General features: G+C 46.9%; 1 protein-coding gene across 1 annotated transcript in view; it reads right to left on the reverse strand.

Moving 5' to 3' along the window:
- Window positions 1–17,923, reverse strand: part of LOC120986579 (very-long-chain 3-oxoacyl-CoA reductase-B-like) — a 64,520-nt gene that overhangs the window by 26,823 nt on the left and 19,774 nt on the right. Inside the window, exons 2-6 of the mRNA XM_040415237.1 lie at window positions 16,309–16,355; window positions 16,163–16,238; window positions 15,930–16,040; window positions 15,362–15,429; window positions 9,644–9,688 (exon numbers count right to left, since the gene is read on the reverse strand). Of these exons, the coding sequence (XP_040271171.1) occupies window positions 9,644–9,688; window positions 15,362–15,429; window positions 15,930–16,040; window positions 16,163–16,238; window positions 16,309–16,355 (347 nt within the window). The remainder of the gene's footprint in view (window positions 1–9,643; window positions 9,689–15,361; window positions 15,430–15,929; window positions 16,041–16,162; window positions 16,239–16,308; window positions 16,356–17,923) is intronic.

Consider the following 17,923-nt stretch of genomic DNA (forward strand, 5'->3'; position numbering starts at 1 on the left):
AGGAGCAGACTCATAGCTCCTTCTATATGTATCACCCTGCAGGAGGAGGGGCAGACTCATAGCTCCTTCTATATGTATCACCCTGCAGGAGGAGGAGCAGACTCATAGCTCCTTCTATATGTATCACCCTGCAGGAGGAGGGGAAGACTCATAGCTCCTTCTATATGTATCACCCTGCAGGAGGAGGGGCAGACTCATAGCTCCTTCTATATGTATGACCCTGCAGGGGGAGGGGCAGACTCATAACTCCTTCTATATGTATCACCCTGCAGGAGGAGGAGCAGACTCATAGCTCCTTCTATATGTATCACCCTGCAGGAGGAGGAGCAGACTCATAGCTCCTTCTATATGTATCACCCTGCAGGAGGAGGAGCAGACTCATAGCTCCTTCTATATGTATCACCCTGCAGGAGGAGGGGCAGACTCATAGCTCCTTCTATATGTATCACCCTGCAGGAGGAGGGGCAGACTTATAGCTCCTTCTATATGTATCACCCTGCAGGAGGAGGAGCAGACTCATAGCTCCTTCTATATGTATCACCCTGCAGGAGGAGGAGCAGACTCATAGCTCCTTCTATATGTATCACCCTGCAGGAGGAGGGGCAGACTCATAGCTCCTTCTATATGTATCACCCTGCAGGAGGAGGAGCAGACTCATAGCTCCTTCTATATGTATCACCCTGCAGGAGGAGGAGCAGACTCATAGCTCCTTCTATATGTATCACCCTGCAGGACGAGGAGCAGACTCATAGCTCCTTCTATATGTATCACCCTGCAGGAGGAGGAGCAGACTCATAGCTCCTTCTATATGTGTCACCCTGCAGGAGGAGGAGCAGACTCATAGCTCCTTCTATATGTATCACCCTGCAGGAGGAGGAGCAGACTCATAGCTCCTTCTATATGTGTCACCCTGCAGGAGGAGGAGCAGACTCATAGCTCCTTCTATATGTATCACCCTGCAGGAGGAGGAGCAGACTCATAGCTCCTTCTATATGTATCACCCTGCAGGAGGAGGAGCAGATTCATAGCTCCTTCTATATGTATCACCCTGCAGGAGGAGGAGCAGACTCATAGCTCCTTCTATATGTATCACCCTGCAGGAGGAGGAGCAGACTCATAGCTCCTTCTATATGTATCACCCTGCAGGAGGAGGAGCAGACTCATAGCTCCTTCTATATGTATCACCCTGCAGGAGGAGGGGCAGACTCATAGCTCCTTCTATATGTATCACCCTGCAGGAGGAGGGGCAGACTCATAGCTCCCTTCTATATGTATCACCCTGCAGGAGGAGGGGCAGACTCATAGCTCCTTCTATATGTATCACCCTGCAGGAGGAGGAGCAGACTCATAGCTCCTTCTATATGTATCACCCTGCAGGAGGAGGAGCAGACTCATAGCTCCTTCTATATGTATCACCCTGCAGGGGGAGTAGCAGACTCATAGCTCCTTCTATATGTATCACCCTGCAGGAGGAGGAGCAGACTCATAGCTCCTTCTATATGTATCACCCTGCAGGAGGAGGAGCAGACTCATAGCTCCTTCTATATGTATCACCCTGCAGGGGGAGGGGCAGACTCATAGCTCCTTCTATATGTATCACCCTGCAGGAGGAGGAGCAGACTCATAGCTCCTTCTATATGTATCACCCTGCAGGAGGAGGGGCAGACTCATAGCTCCTTCTATATGTATCACCCTGCAGGAGGAGGAGCAGACTCATAGCTCCTTCTATATGTATCACCCTGCAGGAGGAGGGGCAGACTCATAGCTCCTTCTATATGTATCACCCTGCAGGAGGAGGGGCAGACTCATAGCTCCTTCTATATGTATCACCCTGCAGGAGGAGGGGCAGACTCATAGCTCCTTCTATATGTATCACCCTGCAGGAGGAGGGGCAGACTCATAGCTCCTTCTATATGTATCACCCTGCAGGAGGAGGGGCAGACTCAGAGCTCCTTCTATATGTATCACCCTGCAGGAGGAGGGGCAGACTCATAGCTCCTTCTATATGTATCACCCTGCAGGAGGAGGGGCAGACTCATAGCTCCTTCTATATGTATCACCCTGCAGGAGGAGGGGCAGACTCATAGCTCCTTCTATATGTATCACCCTGCAGGAGGAGGGCAGACTCATAGCTCCTTCTATATGTATCACCCTGCAGGAGGAGGAGCAGACTCATAGCTCCTTCTATATGTATCACCCTGCAGGAGGAGGGGCAGACTCATAGCTCCTTCTATATGTATCACCCTGCAGGAGGAGGAGCAGACTCATAGCTCCTTCTATATGTATCACCCTGCAGGAGGAGGAGCAGACTCATAGCTCCTTCTATATGTATCACCCTGCAGGAGGAGGGGCAGACTCATAGCTCCTTCTATATGTATCACCCTGCAGGAGGAGGAGCAGACTCATAGCTCCTTCTATATGTATCACCCTGCAGGAGGAGGAGCAGACTCATAGCTCCTTCTTTATGTATCACCCTGCAGGAGGAGGGGCAGACTCATAGCTCCTTCTATATGTATCACCCTGCAGGAGGAGGGGCAGACTCATAGCTCCTTCTATATGTATCACCCTGCAGGAGGAGGGGCAGACTCATAGCTCCTTCTATATGTATCACCCTGCAGGAGGAGGGGCAGACTCATAGCTCCTTCTATATGTATCACCCTGCAGGAGGAGGGGCAGACTCATAGCTCCTTCTATATGTATCACCCTGCAGGAGGAGGAGCAGACTCATAGCTCCTTCTATATGTATCACCCTGCAGGAGGAGGGGCAGACTCATAGCTCCTTCTATATGTATCGCCCTGCAGGAGGAGGGGCAGACTCATAGCTCCTTCTATATGTATCACCCTGCAGGAGGAGGAGCAGACTCATAGCTACTTCTATATGTATCACCCTGCAGGAGGAGGAGCAGACTCATAGCTCCTTCTATATGTATCACCCTGCAGGAGGAGGGGCAGACTCATAGCTCCTTCTATATGTATCACCCTGCAGGAGGAGGAGCAGACTCATAGCTCCTTCTTTATGTATCACCCTGCAGGAGGAGGGGCAGACTCATAGCTCCTTCTATATGTATCACCCTGCAGGAGGAGGGGCAGACTCATAGCTCCTTCTATATGTATCACCCTGCAGGAGGAGGAGCAGACTCATAGCTCCTTCTATATGTATCACCCTGCAGGAGGAGGAGCAGACTCATAGCTACTTCTATATGTATCACCCTGCAGGAGGAGGGGCAGACTCATAGCTCCCTTCTATATGTATCACCCTGCAGGAGGAGGAGCAGACTCATAGCTCCTTCTATATGTATCACCCTGCAGGAGGAGGAGCAGACTCATAGCTCCTTCTATATGTATCACCCTGCAGGAGGAGGAGCAGACTCATAGCTCCTTCTATATGTATCACCCTGCAGGAGGAGGGGCAGACTCATAGCTCCTTCTATATGTATCACCCTGCAGGAGGAGGGGCAGACTCATAGCTCCTTCTATATGTATCACCCTGCAGGAGAAGGAGCAGACTCATAGCTCCTTCTATATGTATCACCCTGCAGGAGAAGGAGCAGACTCATAGCTCCTTCTATATGTATCACCCTGCAGGAGAAGGAGCAGACTCATAGCTCCTTCTATATGTATCACCCTGCAGGAGGAGGAGCAGACTCATAGCTCCTTCTATATGTATCACCCTGCAGGAGGAGGAGCAGACTCATAGCTACTTCTATATGTATCACCCTGCAGGAGGAGGAGCAGACTCATAGCTCCTTCTATATGTATCACCCTGCAGGAGGAGGGGCAGACTCATAGCTCCTTCTATATGTATCACCCTGCAGGAGGAGGAGCAGACTCATAGCTCCTTCTTTATGTATCACCCTGCAGGAGGAGGGGCAGACTCATAGCTCCTTCTATATGTATCACCCTGCAGGAGGAGGGGCAGACTCATAGCTCCTTCTATATGTATCACCCTGCAGGAGGAGGAGCAGACTCATAGCTCCTTCTATATGTATCACCCTGCAGGAGGAGGAGCAGACTCATAGCTACTTCTATATGTATCACCCTGCAGGAGGAGGGGCAGACTCATAGCTCCCTTCTATATGTATCACCCTGCAGGAGGAGGAGCAGACTCATAGCTCCTTCTATATGTATCACCCTGCAGGAGGAGGGGCAGACTCATAGCTCCTTCTATATGTATCACCCTGCAGGAGGAGGGGCAGACTCATAGCTCCTTCTATATGTATCACCCTGCAGGAGGAGGAGCAGACTCATAGCTCCTTCTATATGTATCACCCTGCAGGAGGAGGAGCAGACTCATAGCTCCTTCTATATGTATCACCCTGCAGGAGGAGGGGCAGACTCATAGCTCCTTCTATATGTATCACCCTGCAGGAGGAGGAGCAGACTCATAGCTCCTTCTATATGTATCACCCTGCAGGAGGAGGGGCAGACTCATAGCTCCTTCTATATGTATCACCCTGTAGGAGGAGGGGCAGACACATAGCTCCTTCTATATGTATCACCCTGCAGGAGGAGGAGCAGACTCATAGCTCCTTCTATATGTATCACCCTGCAGGAGGAGGGGCAGACTCATAGCTCCTTCTATATGTATCACCCTGCAGGAGGAGGAGCAGACTCATAGCTCCTTCTATATGTATCACCCTGCAGGAGGAGGGGCAGACTCATAGCTCCTTCTATATGTATCACCCTGCAGGAGGAGGGGCAGACTCATAGCTCCTTCTATATGTATCACCCTGCATTAGGAGGAGCAGACTCATAGCTCCTTCTATATGTATCACCCTGCAGGAGGAGGGGCAGACTCATAGCTCCTTCTATATGTATCACCCTGCAGGAGGAGGGGCAGACTCATAGCTCCCTTCTATATGTATCACCCTGCAGGAGGAGGAGCAGACTCATAGCTCCTTCTATATGTATCACCCTGCAGGAGGAGGGGCAGACTCATAGCTCCTTCTATATGTATCACCCTGCAGGAGGAGGGGCAGACTCATAGCTCCTTCTATATGTATCACCCTGCAGGAGGAGGGGCAGACTCATAGCTCCTTCTATATGTATCACCCTGCAGGAGGAGGAGCAGACTCATAGCTCCTTCTATATGTATCACCCTGCAGGAGGAGGAGCAGACTCATAGCTCCTTCTATATGTATCACCCTGCAGGAGGAGGGGCAGACTCATAGCTCCTTCTATATGTATCACCCTGCAGGAGGAGGAGCAGACTCATAGCTCCCTTCTATATGTATCACCCTGCAGGAGGAGGGGCAGACTCATAGCTCCTTCTATATGTATCACCCTGCAGGAGGAGGGGCAGACTCATAGCTCCTTCTATATGTATCACCCTGCAGGAGGAGGAGCAGACTCATAGCTCCTTCTATATGTATCACCCTGCAGGAGGAGGGGCAGAGTCATAGCTCCTTCTATATGTATCACCCTGCAGGAGGAGGGGCCGACTCATAGCTCCTTTTATATGTATCACCCTGCAGGAGGAGGGGCAGACTCATAGCTCCTTCTATATGTATCACCCTGCAGGAGGAGGGGCAGACTCATAGCTCCTTCTATATGTATCACCCTGCAGGAGGAGGGGCAGACTCATAGCTCCTTCTATATGTATCACCCTGCATTAGGAGGAGCAGACTCATAGCTCCTTCTATATGTATCACCCTGCAGGAGGAGGGGCAGACTCATAGCTCCTTCTATATGTATCACCCTGCAGGAGGAGGGGCAGACTCATAGCTCCTTCTATATGTATCACCCTGCATTAGGAGGAGCAGACTCATAGCTCCTTCTATATGTATCACCCTGCAAGAGGAGGGGCAGACTCATAGCTCCTTCTATATGTATCACCCTGCAGGAGGAGGGGCAGACTCATAGCTCCTTCTATATGTATCACCCTGCAGGAGGAGGGGCAGACTCATAGCTCCTTCTATATGTATCACCCTGCAGGAGGAGGGGCAGACTCATAGCTCCTTCTATATGTATCACCCTGCAGGAGGAGGGGCAGACTCATATCTCCTTCTATATGTATCACCCTGCAGGAGGAGGGGCAGACTCATAGCTCCTTCTATATGTATCACCCTGCAGGAGGAGGGGCAGACTCATAGCTCCTTCTATATGTATCACCCTGCAGGAGGAGGAGCAGACTCATAGCTCCTTCTATATGTATCACCCTGCAGGAGGAGGGGCAGACTCATAGCTCCTTCTATATGTATCACCCTGCAGGAGGAGGGGCAGACTCATAGCTCCTTCTATATGTATCACCCTGCAGGGGGAGGAGCAGACTCATAGCTCCTTCTATATGTATCACCCTGCAGGAGGAGGGGCAGACTCATAGCTCCTTCTATATGTATCACCCTGCAGGAGGAGGGGCAGACTCATAGCTCCCTGTCACGGATGGTGTTGCAGAAAACTAGAAGTCACAAATAAAGATCCAACTGACTTGATCCCAAACTAAGGAACATATGGGTGAGCCCTACAAAAAGCCCTAGAGCTCTCCTTGACTGCTCAGCCCATGCAAAGATCTTAATGATAGAAAGTTGCATGCCCCCATACCTAGACTGAGTAACACCTGAAAACCCTATAATAGTGAGGGGACACGACCACTGGCTCCCTGCACTCAATACGGAGGGAGTCAGGGTCACCTAGAATCAAGCCAACAGGAAAACACAAATAAAGGAATAGACTTATCTGAGGAACCAGCAGTTGCAACATCTTGCAGTGAGCACAATCCAGGAAGTGGTATAAACCGCAAAGTGAAGCAGTATGGGAGGGGATATAAAGGGATCACTGCTAATAGATGACAGCTGGGAGAGGGAGGAGAGATGACAAAACAAAACCAAAACAAAAGAACATCATGCAAGAGGTACTGAAGAACGTCTGTCAGAACTTCTCAGAGATCTGGCGGTGACACTCCCTTCTGTCGGTATCACCCTGCAGGAGGAGGGGCAGACTCATAGCTCCTTCTATATGTATCACCCTGCAGGAGGAGGAGCAGACTCATAGCTCCTTCTATATGTATCACCCTGCAGGAGGAGGGGCAGACTCATAGCTCCTTCTATATGTATCACCCTGCAGGAGGAGGAGCAGACTCATAGCTCCTTCTATATGTATCACCCTGCAGGAGGCGGAGCAGACTCATAGCTCCTTCTATATGTATCACCCTGCAGGAGGAGGAGCAGACTCATAGCTCCTTCTATATGTATCACCCTGCAGGAGGAGGAGCAGACTCATAGTTCCTTCTATATGTATCACCCTGCAGGAGGAGGGGCAGACTCATAGCTCCTTCTATATGTATCACCCTGCAGGAGGAGGGGCAGACTCATAGCTCCTTCTATATGTATCACCCTGCAGGAGGAGGAGCAGACTCATAGCTCCTTCTATATGTATCACCCTGCAGGAGGAGGAGCAGACTCATAGCTCCTTCTATATGTATCACCCTGCAGGAGGAGGAGCAGACTCATAGCTCCTTCTATATGTATCACCCTGCAGGAGGAGGGGCAGACTCATAGCTCCTTCTATATGTATCACCCTGCAGGAGGAGGAGCAGACTCATAGCTCCTTCTATATGTATCACCCTGCAGGAGGAGGGGCAGACTCATAGCTCCTTCTATATGTATCACCCTGCAGGAGGAGGGGCAGACTCATAGCTCCTTCTATATGTATCACCCTGCAGGAGGAGGGGCAGACTCATAGCTCCTTCTATATGTATCACCCTGCAGTAGGAGGAGCAGACTCATAGCTCCTTCTATATGTATCACCCTGCAGGAGGAGGGGCAGACTCATAGCTCCTTCTCTATGTATTACCCTTCAGGAGGAGGAGCAGACTCATAGCTCCTTTTATATGTATCACCCTGCAGTAGGAGGAGCAGACTCATAGCTCCTTCTATATGTATCACCCTGCAGGAGGAGGGGCAGACTCATAGCTCCTTCTCTATGTATTACCCTTCAGGAGGAGGAGCAGACTCATAGCTCCCTTCTATATGTATCACCCTGCAGGAGGAGGGGCAGACTCATAGCCCCTTCTATATGTATCACCCTGCAGGAGGAGGGGCAGACTCATAGCTCCTTCTATATGTATCACCCTGCAGGAGGAGGAGCAGACTTATAGCTCCTTCTATATGTATCACCCTGCAGGAGGAGGAGCAGACTTATAGCTCCTTCTATATGTATCACCCTGCAGGAGGAGGAGCAGACTCATAGCTCCTTCTATATGTATCACCCTGCAGGAGGAGGGGCAGACTCATAGCTCCTTCTATATGTATCACCCTGCAGGAGGAGGGGCAGACTCATAGCTCCTTCTATATGTATCACCCTGCAGGAGGAGGGGCAGACTCATATCTCCTTCTATATGTATCACCCTGCAGGAGGAGGGGCAGACTCATAGCTCCTTCTATATGTATCACCCTGCAGGAGGAGGAGCAGACTTATAGCTCCTTCTATATGTATCACCCTGCAGGAGGAGGAGCAGACTTATAGCTCCTTCTATATGTATCACCCTGCAGGAGGAGGAGCAGACTCATAGCTCCTTCTATATGTATCACCCTGCAGGAGGAGGGGCAGACTCATAGCTCCTTCTATATGTATCACCCTGCAGGAGGAGGAGCGGACTCATAGCTCCCTTCTATATGTATCACCCTGCAGGAGGAGGAGCAGACTAATAGCTCCCTTCTATATGTATCACCCTGCAGGAGGAGGAGCAGACTTATAGCTCCTTCTATATGTATCACCCTGCAGGAGGAGGAGCAGACTCAAAGCTCCTTCTATTTGTATCACCCTGCAGGAGGAGGAGCAGACTCATAGCTCCTTCTATATGTATCACCCTGTAGGAGGAGGAGCAGACTCATAGCTCCTTCTATATGTATCACCCTGCAGGAGGAGGGGCAGACTCATAGCTCCTTCTATATGTATCACCCTGCAGGAGGAGGAGCAGACTCATAGCTCCTTCTATATGTATCACCCTGCAGGAGGAGGGGCAGACTCATAGCTCCTTCTATATGTATCACCCTGCAGGAGGAGGAGCAGACTCATAGCTCCTTCTATATGTATCACCCTGCAGGAGGAGGGGCAGACTCATAGCTCCTTCTATATGTATCACCCTGCAGGAGGAGGGGCAGACTCCTAGCTCCTTCTATATGTATCACCCTGCAGGAGGAGGAGCAGACTCATAGCTCCTTCTATATGTATCACCCTGCAGGAGGAGGGGCAGACTCATAGCTCCTTCTATATGTATCACCCTGCAGGAGGAGGAGCAGACTCATAGCTCCTTCTATATGTATCACCCTGCAGGGGGAGGGGCAGACTCATAGCTCCTTCTATATGTATCACCCTGCAGGAGGAGGAGCAGACTCATAGCTCCTTCTATATGTATCACCCTGCAGGAGGAGGGGCAGACTGATAGCTCCTTCTATATGTATCACCCTGCAGGAGGAGGGGCAGACTCATAGCTCCTTCTATATGTATCACCCTGCAGGAGGAGGAGCAGACTCATAGCTCCTTCTATATGTATCACCCTGCAGGAGGAGGGGCAGACTCATAGCTCCTTCTATATGTATCACCCTGTAGGAGGAGGAGCAGACTCATTGCTCCTTCTATATGTATCACCCTGCAGGAGGAGGGGCAGACTCTTGACCTATAGTATTATGATAAGAATACTTACGTGCACCATGGATAGTACATTGCAGTTCATGATGTCGCTTATCCGCTGAAAATTAATCAAAAGGAACATCTCATTATTTAGGTATACGTGTGATGACATTTCTTATTGCGATCCTTCCTTTCAGGGGTCACCGTTCTGTCTTATTGCGGGAGTGATAATCATGTTATATTATCTAACATCTAGTGTGGATCGTTTGTCTACCGAGCACCCAAGCACAATGGAAGTCAATGAGAGAAGCCCAGGCACCCCCTGCTCTGAAGAGGGGCGGGTGTCGGGACTCTAGTTCAGCTTAGGAGTCCCTGCTCTGACTACTTATATAGCTATATCCATATATGGAGTCAGTGCTTGGGACACCCCAGTGTATTTAAATCTAATTTCTGAAAAGTTTCTGCCAGGATTTGAGCTCCCAATGTTGCACATTAGAGGAAAGGACCTCATCCACTCAGCTATAAAGCTGAATGCTAAACTGTGTCAGAAAAACCTTATGGTAGTTTCTGATGTAGTGAGTATTCCTATTTAGCACAACACTTATTTAATATTTCTGTGCAGAGTAACATGTAGCTCTATAGTGTAGTGGTTAACATCCTTGCCTCTAATGTACAAGGTTGGGAGTTCAAATCCTGGCAGAAACACTTCAGAAATAGAGATTATATATATATTTTTTTTTTAAGTAATTGTAAAAAATGTATGGCTCAAAATAAATGTGTAATTACTAAAATATATATATATATATTATAATATATTATATATTCTAAATATATATGTAAATATATTATAGATAAAAATGTATGTATATATATATATAACTGTTTCTGCTGGGATTCAAACTCCCAACATTGTACGTTAGAGGCAAGGACATTAACCACTACACTATAGAGCTACATGTTAACCTGTACACAAATATAAAATAAGTCTTCTGCTGAATAGGAATACTCACTACATCAGAAACTACTATGAGATTTTTCTGACACAGTTTACCATGCAGCTTTATAGCTGAGTGGATAAGGTCCTTGCTTCTAATGTGCAAGGAGTTAGGAGTTCAAATCCTGTCAGAAAATTTTCAGAAATAGATGCTAAATTACATTTAAATACACTGGCTCGAGCACACGCGGTGTTTGGCCGAGCATGCTCGATCAACACTACTAACATCCCTTACAGCTTGGCTGATTCCTGTTGTAGATTAGTACTCAGACTGCCCTGGAACATAAATCACAGGAGTGGTGCGCAGACACTGAACAAACAGAGAATGCTGAAGCCTGCAGAATAGTGAGTGCAGCTCCGGAGTATAATACAGGATGAAACTGTCACGGATGTACCGAAACATATGGACGTCCCGTCGACAGTGAGTTCCAGGATATGTGTGCGACTGGCAACTCGTGGTTTGATCTGACAGGTTTTCCTTGTGATCAATATCCTGTGTTGTTTCTGGTAATGGCCGCACCCTTTGCCTCCAGGTGTTGCTTATGTGGTCATTTAACCTTCCTTATTTGTATTTGCTTCTCCCATCTCGGCTGAGTACCTGGTGCTTCCATAGCCTCTTTGAAGTTTAGTCTTTCCTTTCCCTTTTGTATTTTGATTGGGTTCTGTGTGTTGCATTTCCCTATTGTTTGTTTTAGGCCTGAAGGAGACTCCTGTTCGTCCTTACTTTTGGAGGAACAGGTAGTCTCGTCCCTGCCATTAGTACCAGGGTCCTATAGGGCTAGATAGGACTCTAGGTATTCCTGCGTATGAACTCACCTACCTTTGGGTTTTCACTAGGAGGTGTCCTCTTCCTTTCCTAGTTCTCAGGCCTGATTCCCTGTTTCCCTCTTCCCTCCTATGCTTGGTGTGTTGTTTCCCTCCCACAAAAGCATGACATTAACTTAGGATCAGTACAGGATAAGTAATGCAATGTATGTACACAGTGACTGCACCAGCAGAATAGTGAGTGCAGCTCTGGAGTATAATACAGGATGTAACTCAGGATCAGTACAGGATAAGTAATGTATGTACACAGTGACTGCACCAGCAGAATAGTGAGTGCAGCTCTGGAGTATAATACAGGATGTAACTCAGGATTAGTACAGGATAAGCAATGTATGTACACAGTGACTGCACCAGCAGAATAGTGAGTGCAGCTCTGGAGTATAATACAGGATGTAACTCAGGATCAGTACAGGATAAGTAATGTATGTACACAGTGACTGCACCAGCAGAATAGTGAGTGCAGCTCTGGAGTATAATACAGGATGTAACTCAGGATCAATACAGGATAAGTAATGTATGTACACAGTGACTGCACCAGCAGAATAGTGAGTGCAGCTCTGGATTATAATACAGGATGTAACTCAGGATCAGTACAGGATAAGTAATGTATGTACACAGTGACTGCACCAGCAGAATAGTGAGTGCAGCTCTGGAGTATAATACAGGATGTAACTCAGGATCAGTACAGGATAAGTAATGTATGTACACAGTGACTCCACCAGCAGAATAGTGAGTTCAGCTCTAGAGTATAATACAGGATGTAACTCAGGATCAGTACAGGATAAGTAATGTATGTACACAGTGACTGCACCAGCAGAATAGTGAGTGCAGCTCTGGATTATAATACAGGATGTAACTCAGGATCAGTACAGGATAAGTAATGTATGTACACAGTGACTGCACCAGCAGAATAGTGAGTGCAGCTCTGGAGTATAATACAGGATGTAACTCAGGATCAGTACAGGATATGTAATGTATGTACACAGAGACTGCACCAGCAGAATAGTGAGTGCAGCTCTGGAGTATAATACAGGATGTAACTCAGGATCAGCACAGGATAAGTAATGTATGTACACAGTGACTGCACCAGCAGAATAGTGAGTGCAGCTCCGGAGTATAATACAGGACATAAATGCTGATTCCCAGGCCTGCACGCTCCTGCTACACAATCCAGCAGCGTGATGTGTGACTGCATCCTGCCTGATGGAGAGCTCCAGCATTTGGATGGTGAAGCAGTGGACAGATCACCGCTGCAATTAACTGTCTCGGCATCCTAAGGAAGAAGAGACAGTTGAGAGCGGGACATACCTCAGCTGTCCTGGGACTGCGGGACAGCCACCAAACTTCAAGTGAATACGTTTCCTGGAGAATGCCACATAGCGTGAAACCATACCCACACAGGGTCATGTGGATAGATTAGTATTCTCAAATTTACCATATGCCATCAGTGACCTCCTGCCACCTCCTGTCCTAATAAGCTCTGCCCTCTCCTCTACTGCTTCTGCTGACCTTTAATCCCACCATTCTATCCCACCACTATTTGCATGCTTTATATAATATATAATACAAAACTCAAAAATGGTTAGGTTCACCAGATATCTTTCATCCGGAGCTCGGCCTGCTCCCTACTAAAAAAAAGCGCCAGATCAACCACAAAGATATACAAAATGGCTGGCTCACGGTAAATAACTACATTTATTACTAAAAATACATGATTGTCACATTCTATTATATTAAAAGCCTAAATAATAAAAAGATCTCATTGACATATATGACTTCAAAATAAATAAAATAAAACACGATATTATCCAAACATAAAACAATAGGTCGATCTTGGTCCCTTTTAGTGTCCTAACATGCGGAGCTCACGCATGTATTATAAAGGACGGCTTAGCTAACTACAGTTTATAATCTCATTTGTTGGTAATTTGTCTTCTTGTTTAAAAGTTTATAAATAGTATCAAAGTTATGAATTTGCAGTTAGTAACGTTCCATTATATTAAGTTTTACACTGCAAATTCATAACTTTGAAACAATTTATGAACTTTTAAACAAGAAGAAGACAATTTACCAACGGATGTGTGAGATGGGGAAACAGCTCTCATTGTCTAAACATTGTGTTTGTTTAAATGAAGTTAAAGGCGTTCTGCACTTTCATTTAACTGATGATCTATCCTCTGGATAGATCATCAGCTTCTGATCGGCGGGGGTCCGACACCCGGGACCCCCGCCGATCAGCTGTTTGAGAAGGCAGAGGCGCTCCAGCAGCGGCGCAGCCTTCTCACTGTTTACCGCCGGGCCGCCGGCCCACTGACGTCACGGCTAGTATCAACTAGCGTGGGCGCGGCTAAGCTCTGTTCACTTGAATGGAGCTTAGCCGCGCCCACGCTAGTTGATACTAGTCGTGCCGTCAGTGGGCCGGCGGTAAACAGTGAGAAGGCCGCGGCGCTGCTGGAGCGCCGCTGCTGGAGCGCCGCTGCCTTCTCAAACAGCTGATCGGCGGGGGTCCCGGGTGTCGGACCCCCGCCGATCAGAAGCTGATGATCTATCCAGAGGATAGATCATCAGTTAAATGAAAGTGCAGAACCCCTTTAAATGATCTGGACTGACATTCTGCTGTTTGGCCACAAGAGACTGCTGTTTCTTAAGCACAGCAACAGACTGCATTTCATGTGATGTTGGGAACTCTCAGGGGATGGAGTTACAAGTCTGGAGAGGAAGGCAGCCATGTTAGAGTGAGGCTGTGAGAGACACTGAGGAACTGTGCGAGCAGAAAGTGTGACGGCATCCAGGTGTGAGAGCATCCCTCAGTGACCAGAGCGGCAGCTAAGTGAAGCTGATCATGTCCAAGACTCTGATCCTGTCCAGAGGAAGGAGGATTGCTTCCAGTAATTCTGATGAGAGCTGAGGAGCTAAGCTACATACACTGCGGTATTGCATGCTTGTTGGAGAGGCATTTGTTCTGTTGAGAGTCACCAGTGGAGGCAGAGCAGACCCGGGTCGGTAAGATCGTGCACGCACCTCATTACAGTATTGCCGCCTAGAGACTGAGACCAGGCCTGTAGTTAGTTACCGTAGTTAGGGTCTCTGTTTGTGTCAGGACACAAGTGTTGCTGGCTGTTCATTGCAAGGACTCCATAACTCAAAGTGACATTGCACATTGGAGAGCTGATAAACATCCCACAAACTCAAGCCAGGCTGGTGTTTTGTCAGAAGGAATACTCAGGCACGTGTTACAGGACCAGTTATGGGAGGGGGAATACTATAGCTCTGTGTAAGATTGTAAGCTGTTGTGCTGCACCGCAGGCTAGCCATTACCACACACCCATACAGTGATTCTTGTTCTGTTAGGGTAATAATAGGTAAAGTGTGGCAGATTAGTTGTGCCCGCCAGTAGGTAAATTACTGCTCTCTCCTCCATCGGAGGGCGCCGTGCTATGCAGCACAAGGGTCTAAGCCTTCGGGCTGGGTGTATGTAAATGTATTGTTTGTTTCCAGCATTTGGAGTTGTGTTTATTGCCACATTTAAGCAAAATTCTGTTTTGGAAAAATCCGGTTGCTTTCCTAGTTTGTGACTTTGCTGTATCCTGGGGAGCCCACCCCAGTACACGGTTTACGGATGAGATTATAAACTGTAGTTAGCTAAGCCGTCATTTATAATAATACATGCCTGAGCTCTGCATGTTAGGACACTAAAAGGGAACGAAATGACCAATTGTTTTATGATTGGATTGAAGTCATATATGTCAATGAGATCTTTTTATTATTTAAGCTTTTAAAATAATGGAATATGATAATTATGTATTAATAGAATGCGACAATCATGTATTTTTAGTAATAAATGTAGTTATTTACCATGAGCCAGCCATTTTGTATATCTTTATGCTTTATATAATATCTTCCTATACTTAGGACTCTCTCTCATTATACAGATTTTCTCAAAGATCAGTAATCATGTATCATGGAGCTCACCTTATTAATATCAGGGACCTCAAGAAATCTACCTCCGTCAGGGTGGTAAGTCATCCCAACATTGTTTACTGTAACAAGAGAAAACACTGGTGAAGGTCTGTCCAATGTGGGGTCCAGCTCTGTGGTCACAGTGTCCATCAACTATTTCAGAAATTACTTATGGTAAGAAAAGTGCAGACTGCAGAAATGTTCTTGCCAACAAAGATTCCAGAATGGTGGAGGAACCTGTACATGAGATGGTAACTAGATGGATGAATGTAGAGTGATTACGTAACCAAATGTGTAATGGAGCAGGATTTTTATCTTAAGGTCTAACAAAGATCGGGGATATATTTGATTTTTATCAATTCTAGCAATATATATGACCTCTTAAAAAAAGAGAGACTGGACAAACACATCAATACTTGTCAAGTACTGCAAAAAAAATACTAATCTAGACAAATCCTGGGTGCTGTTTGATAATCTATCGATGGAAGAGTCAGATGTGAAGATCTTTGGTCTTATGTTTGATGTTAGAACATTGGTAGGAACATTGGATTATGGCCCCAGTTCATTTCTAAGGTAGTACCTAAAATTCCGATATCCAGGTCCTTCAATGCCTTCTCCACCTTTGGATAAATCTCAGGCCCTACCGTGAAGTCTGCCTGGATGATCTTGGTATTTCTCTGGCTCTCTTTTTCTATGGTTATAAGATATGTATGAAGATTAGTTCTTGATTCTTAATATTTGATGTCTTGAGTAATCAACCATCTACTTTAGATGCAGACTTGTTATCAGAGGTAAGACCTTATTGCTTCTCACCTATCTCCTGAGCAACCTTTTGTAGCTTCTCTACAGTTCGGCTGATGAGGACGACATCAAAGCCTCTCCTGGCCAACTAAAGGGAAGACATAGAAGTATGAGACAGATATAAGAGATAGATAAAAAGACTACCACATGCTACTGACCTCCTTTGCGTAGGCCTTCCCGATTCCATCTGTCGCTCCAGTTACCACTGTGGGAGAAGTGAGCAGACCATAGTTATATGGAATATACTTTGTGTTACTTATTTTTAGGATCTTTGCTTAACATCAGTGAATGGAAACATTGATTTGGTCCTTATTACTCAATTAAATATTGACAACCTAAACTACTGCCATAGCTAGAAGGTTTAACCATCCTGATTATGGGTGTCACATATCTAGTGGTTTATGGCTGTACAGGGTGTCATTTGTTCTCATTTCACCTTTGGTTTTACTATTGTAAAAGTGCACAAACTTGTTCTGAAAAAACTTTTAGAGACCTAACACCCTCTGGAGATATTATACTTTGCACCTGTTCAGCCAAGACAGTAGGTGTTACACGAGGGTTACAAAGGGGTCACCGGGCAATTATTTATTAATTTAGCACTCTCCAATTGGCACTGTTAATGGAATCATAATGGAGGATCTCTGACTGATTATAAAGGTTGACATGCTGTTAGGCTTGTGTGATGTGGAATGATATTGCTGCGAGGAGAAAGCACACACAAGGGCCCTCCGATAGGGCAGGATCACTAGGGCTAGGTGAGCTCTCAGTGGTAAGCACAATAGGAGAGAGGATTACTTTGAGTGGTTGTTCCAGCCAGGCACAACTAAGGGATATACAGTACCGTGTAGAAAGTAGATGGCAAGAATGGGCTACTCTTTATGGTGAGAAGATGTGGAAAGTAAAATGAAGAGTGGTAGGGTCTTGCTTATCTGTAGGCTTCAGTAACTGTAGATAGGGGATTTTATTGGATTTTTAGTTCATAAGGTCGACTTGGAGCTAGGATGTTGTCTAATGTGGTGAGCCATCTGTAGATGATTTTAGGGGATGCTGGGATCTCCTTGCAAAGTACCGTATATGGTCACATGCCAATGTTGTTGGAGGATCTTCCTAACGGTTGTGTCCTGAATTATATGTGCTAATGAAATTGCTGGAAAAATGCACTACTTTTTTGCGGTGCGGAGGCACAGCCAGAAGCACCACGGAAGCACACTGTAGCACTCATATCCCGGATCCTGGACCCATTGAAGTGAATGGGTCCATGATGCGGGCTGCACACGGCCGTGTGCAGCCCGCATCATGGACCCATTCACTTCAGCATGCTCTACTTTTTTGTGGTGCGGGCAGTCGGATGCGAATCGCGAACCCCATTCAAGTGAATGGGTCCGCGATCCTCATGCAGCTGCCCCATGGTCTGTGTCCGTGCATTGCGGACCGCTATTTGTGGTCCGCAGCACAGGCACGGCGCCCTTACATTCGTGGGCATGAGCCCAGAGTGTGTTTTTACATACTTTTATATGTACTTTTTTTTATTTGGATGTTGATTATTATTTCATTTTATCGTTATCATTTTTTACTTTTATTAAACTTGTCTGCAGATGTGGGATGTAATGTGGATGACGCATTTATGGGGGATGTAATGTGGATGACGCATTTATGGGGGATGTAATGTGGATGACGCACTTATGGGGGATGTAATGTGGATGACGCACTTATGGGGATATCTGTGGATGACGCACTTATGGGGGATATCTGTGGATGACGCACTTATGGGGG

The sequence above is a fragment of the Bufo bufo genome, chromosome 1 (genome assembly GCF_905171765.1).
Source record: "Bufo bufo chromosome 1, aBufBuf1.1, whole genome shotgun sequence".
Classification (NCBI taxonomy): Eukaryota; Metazoa; Chordata; class Amphibia; order Anura; family Bufonidae; genus Bufo; species Bufo bufo.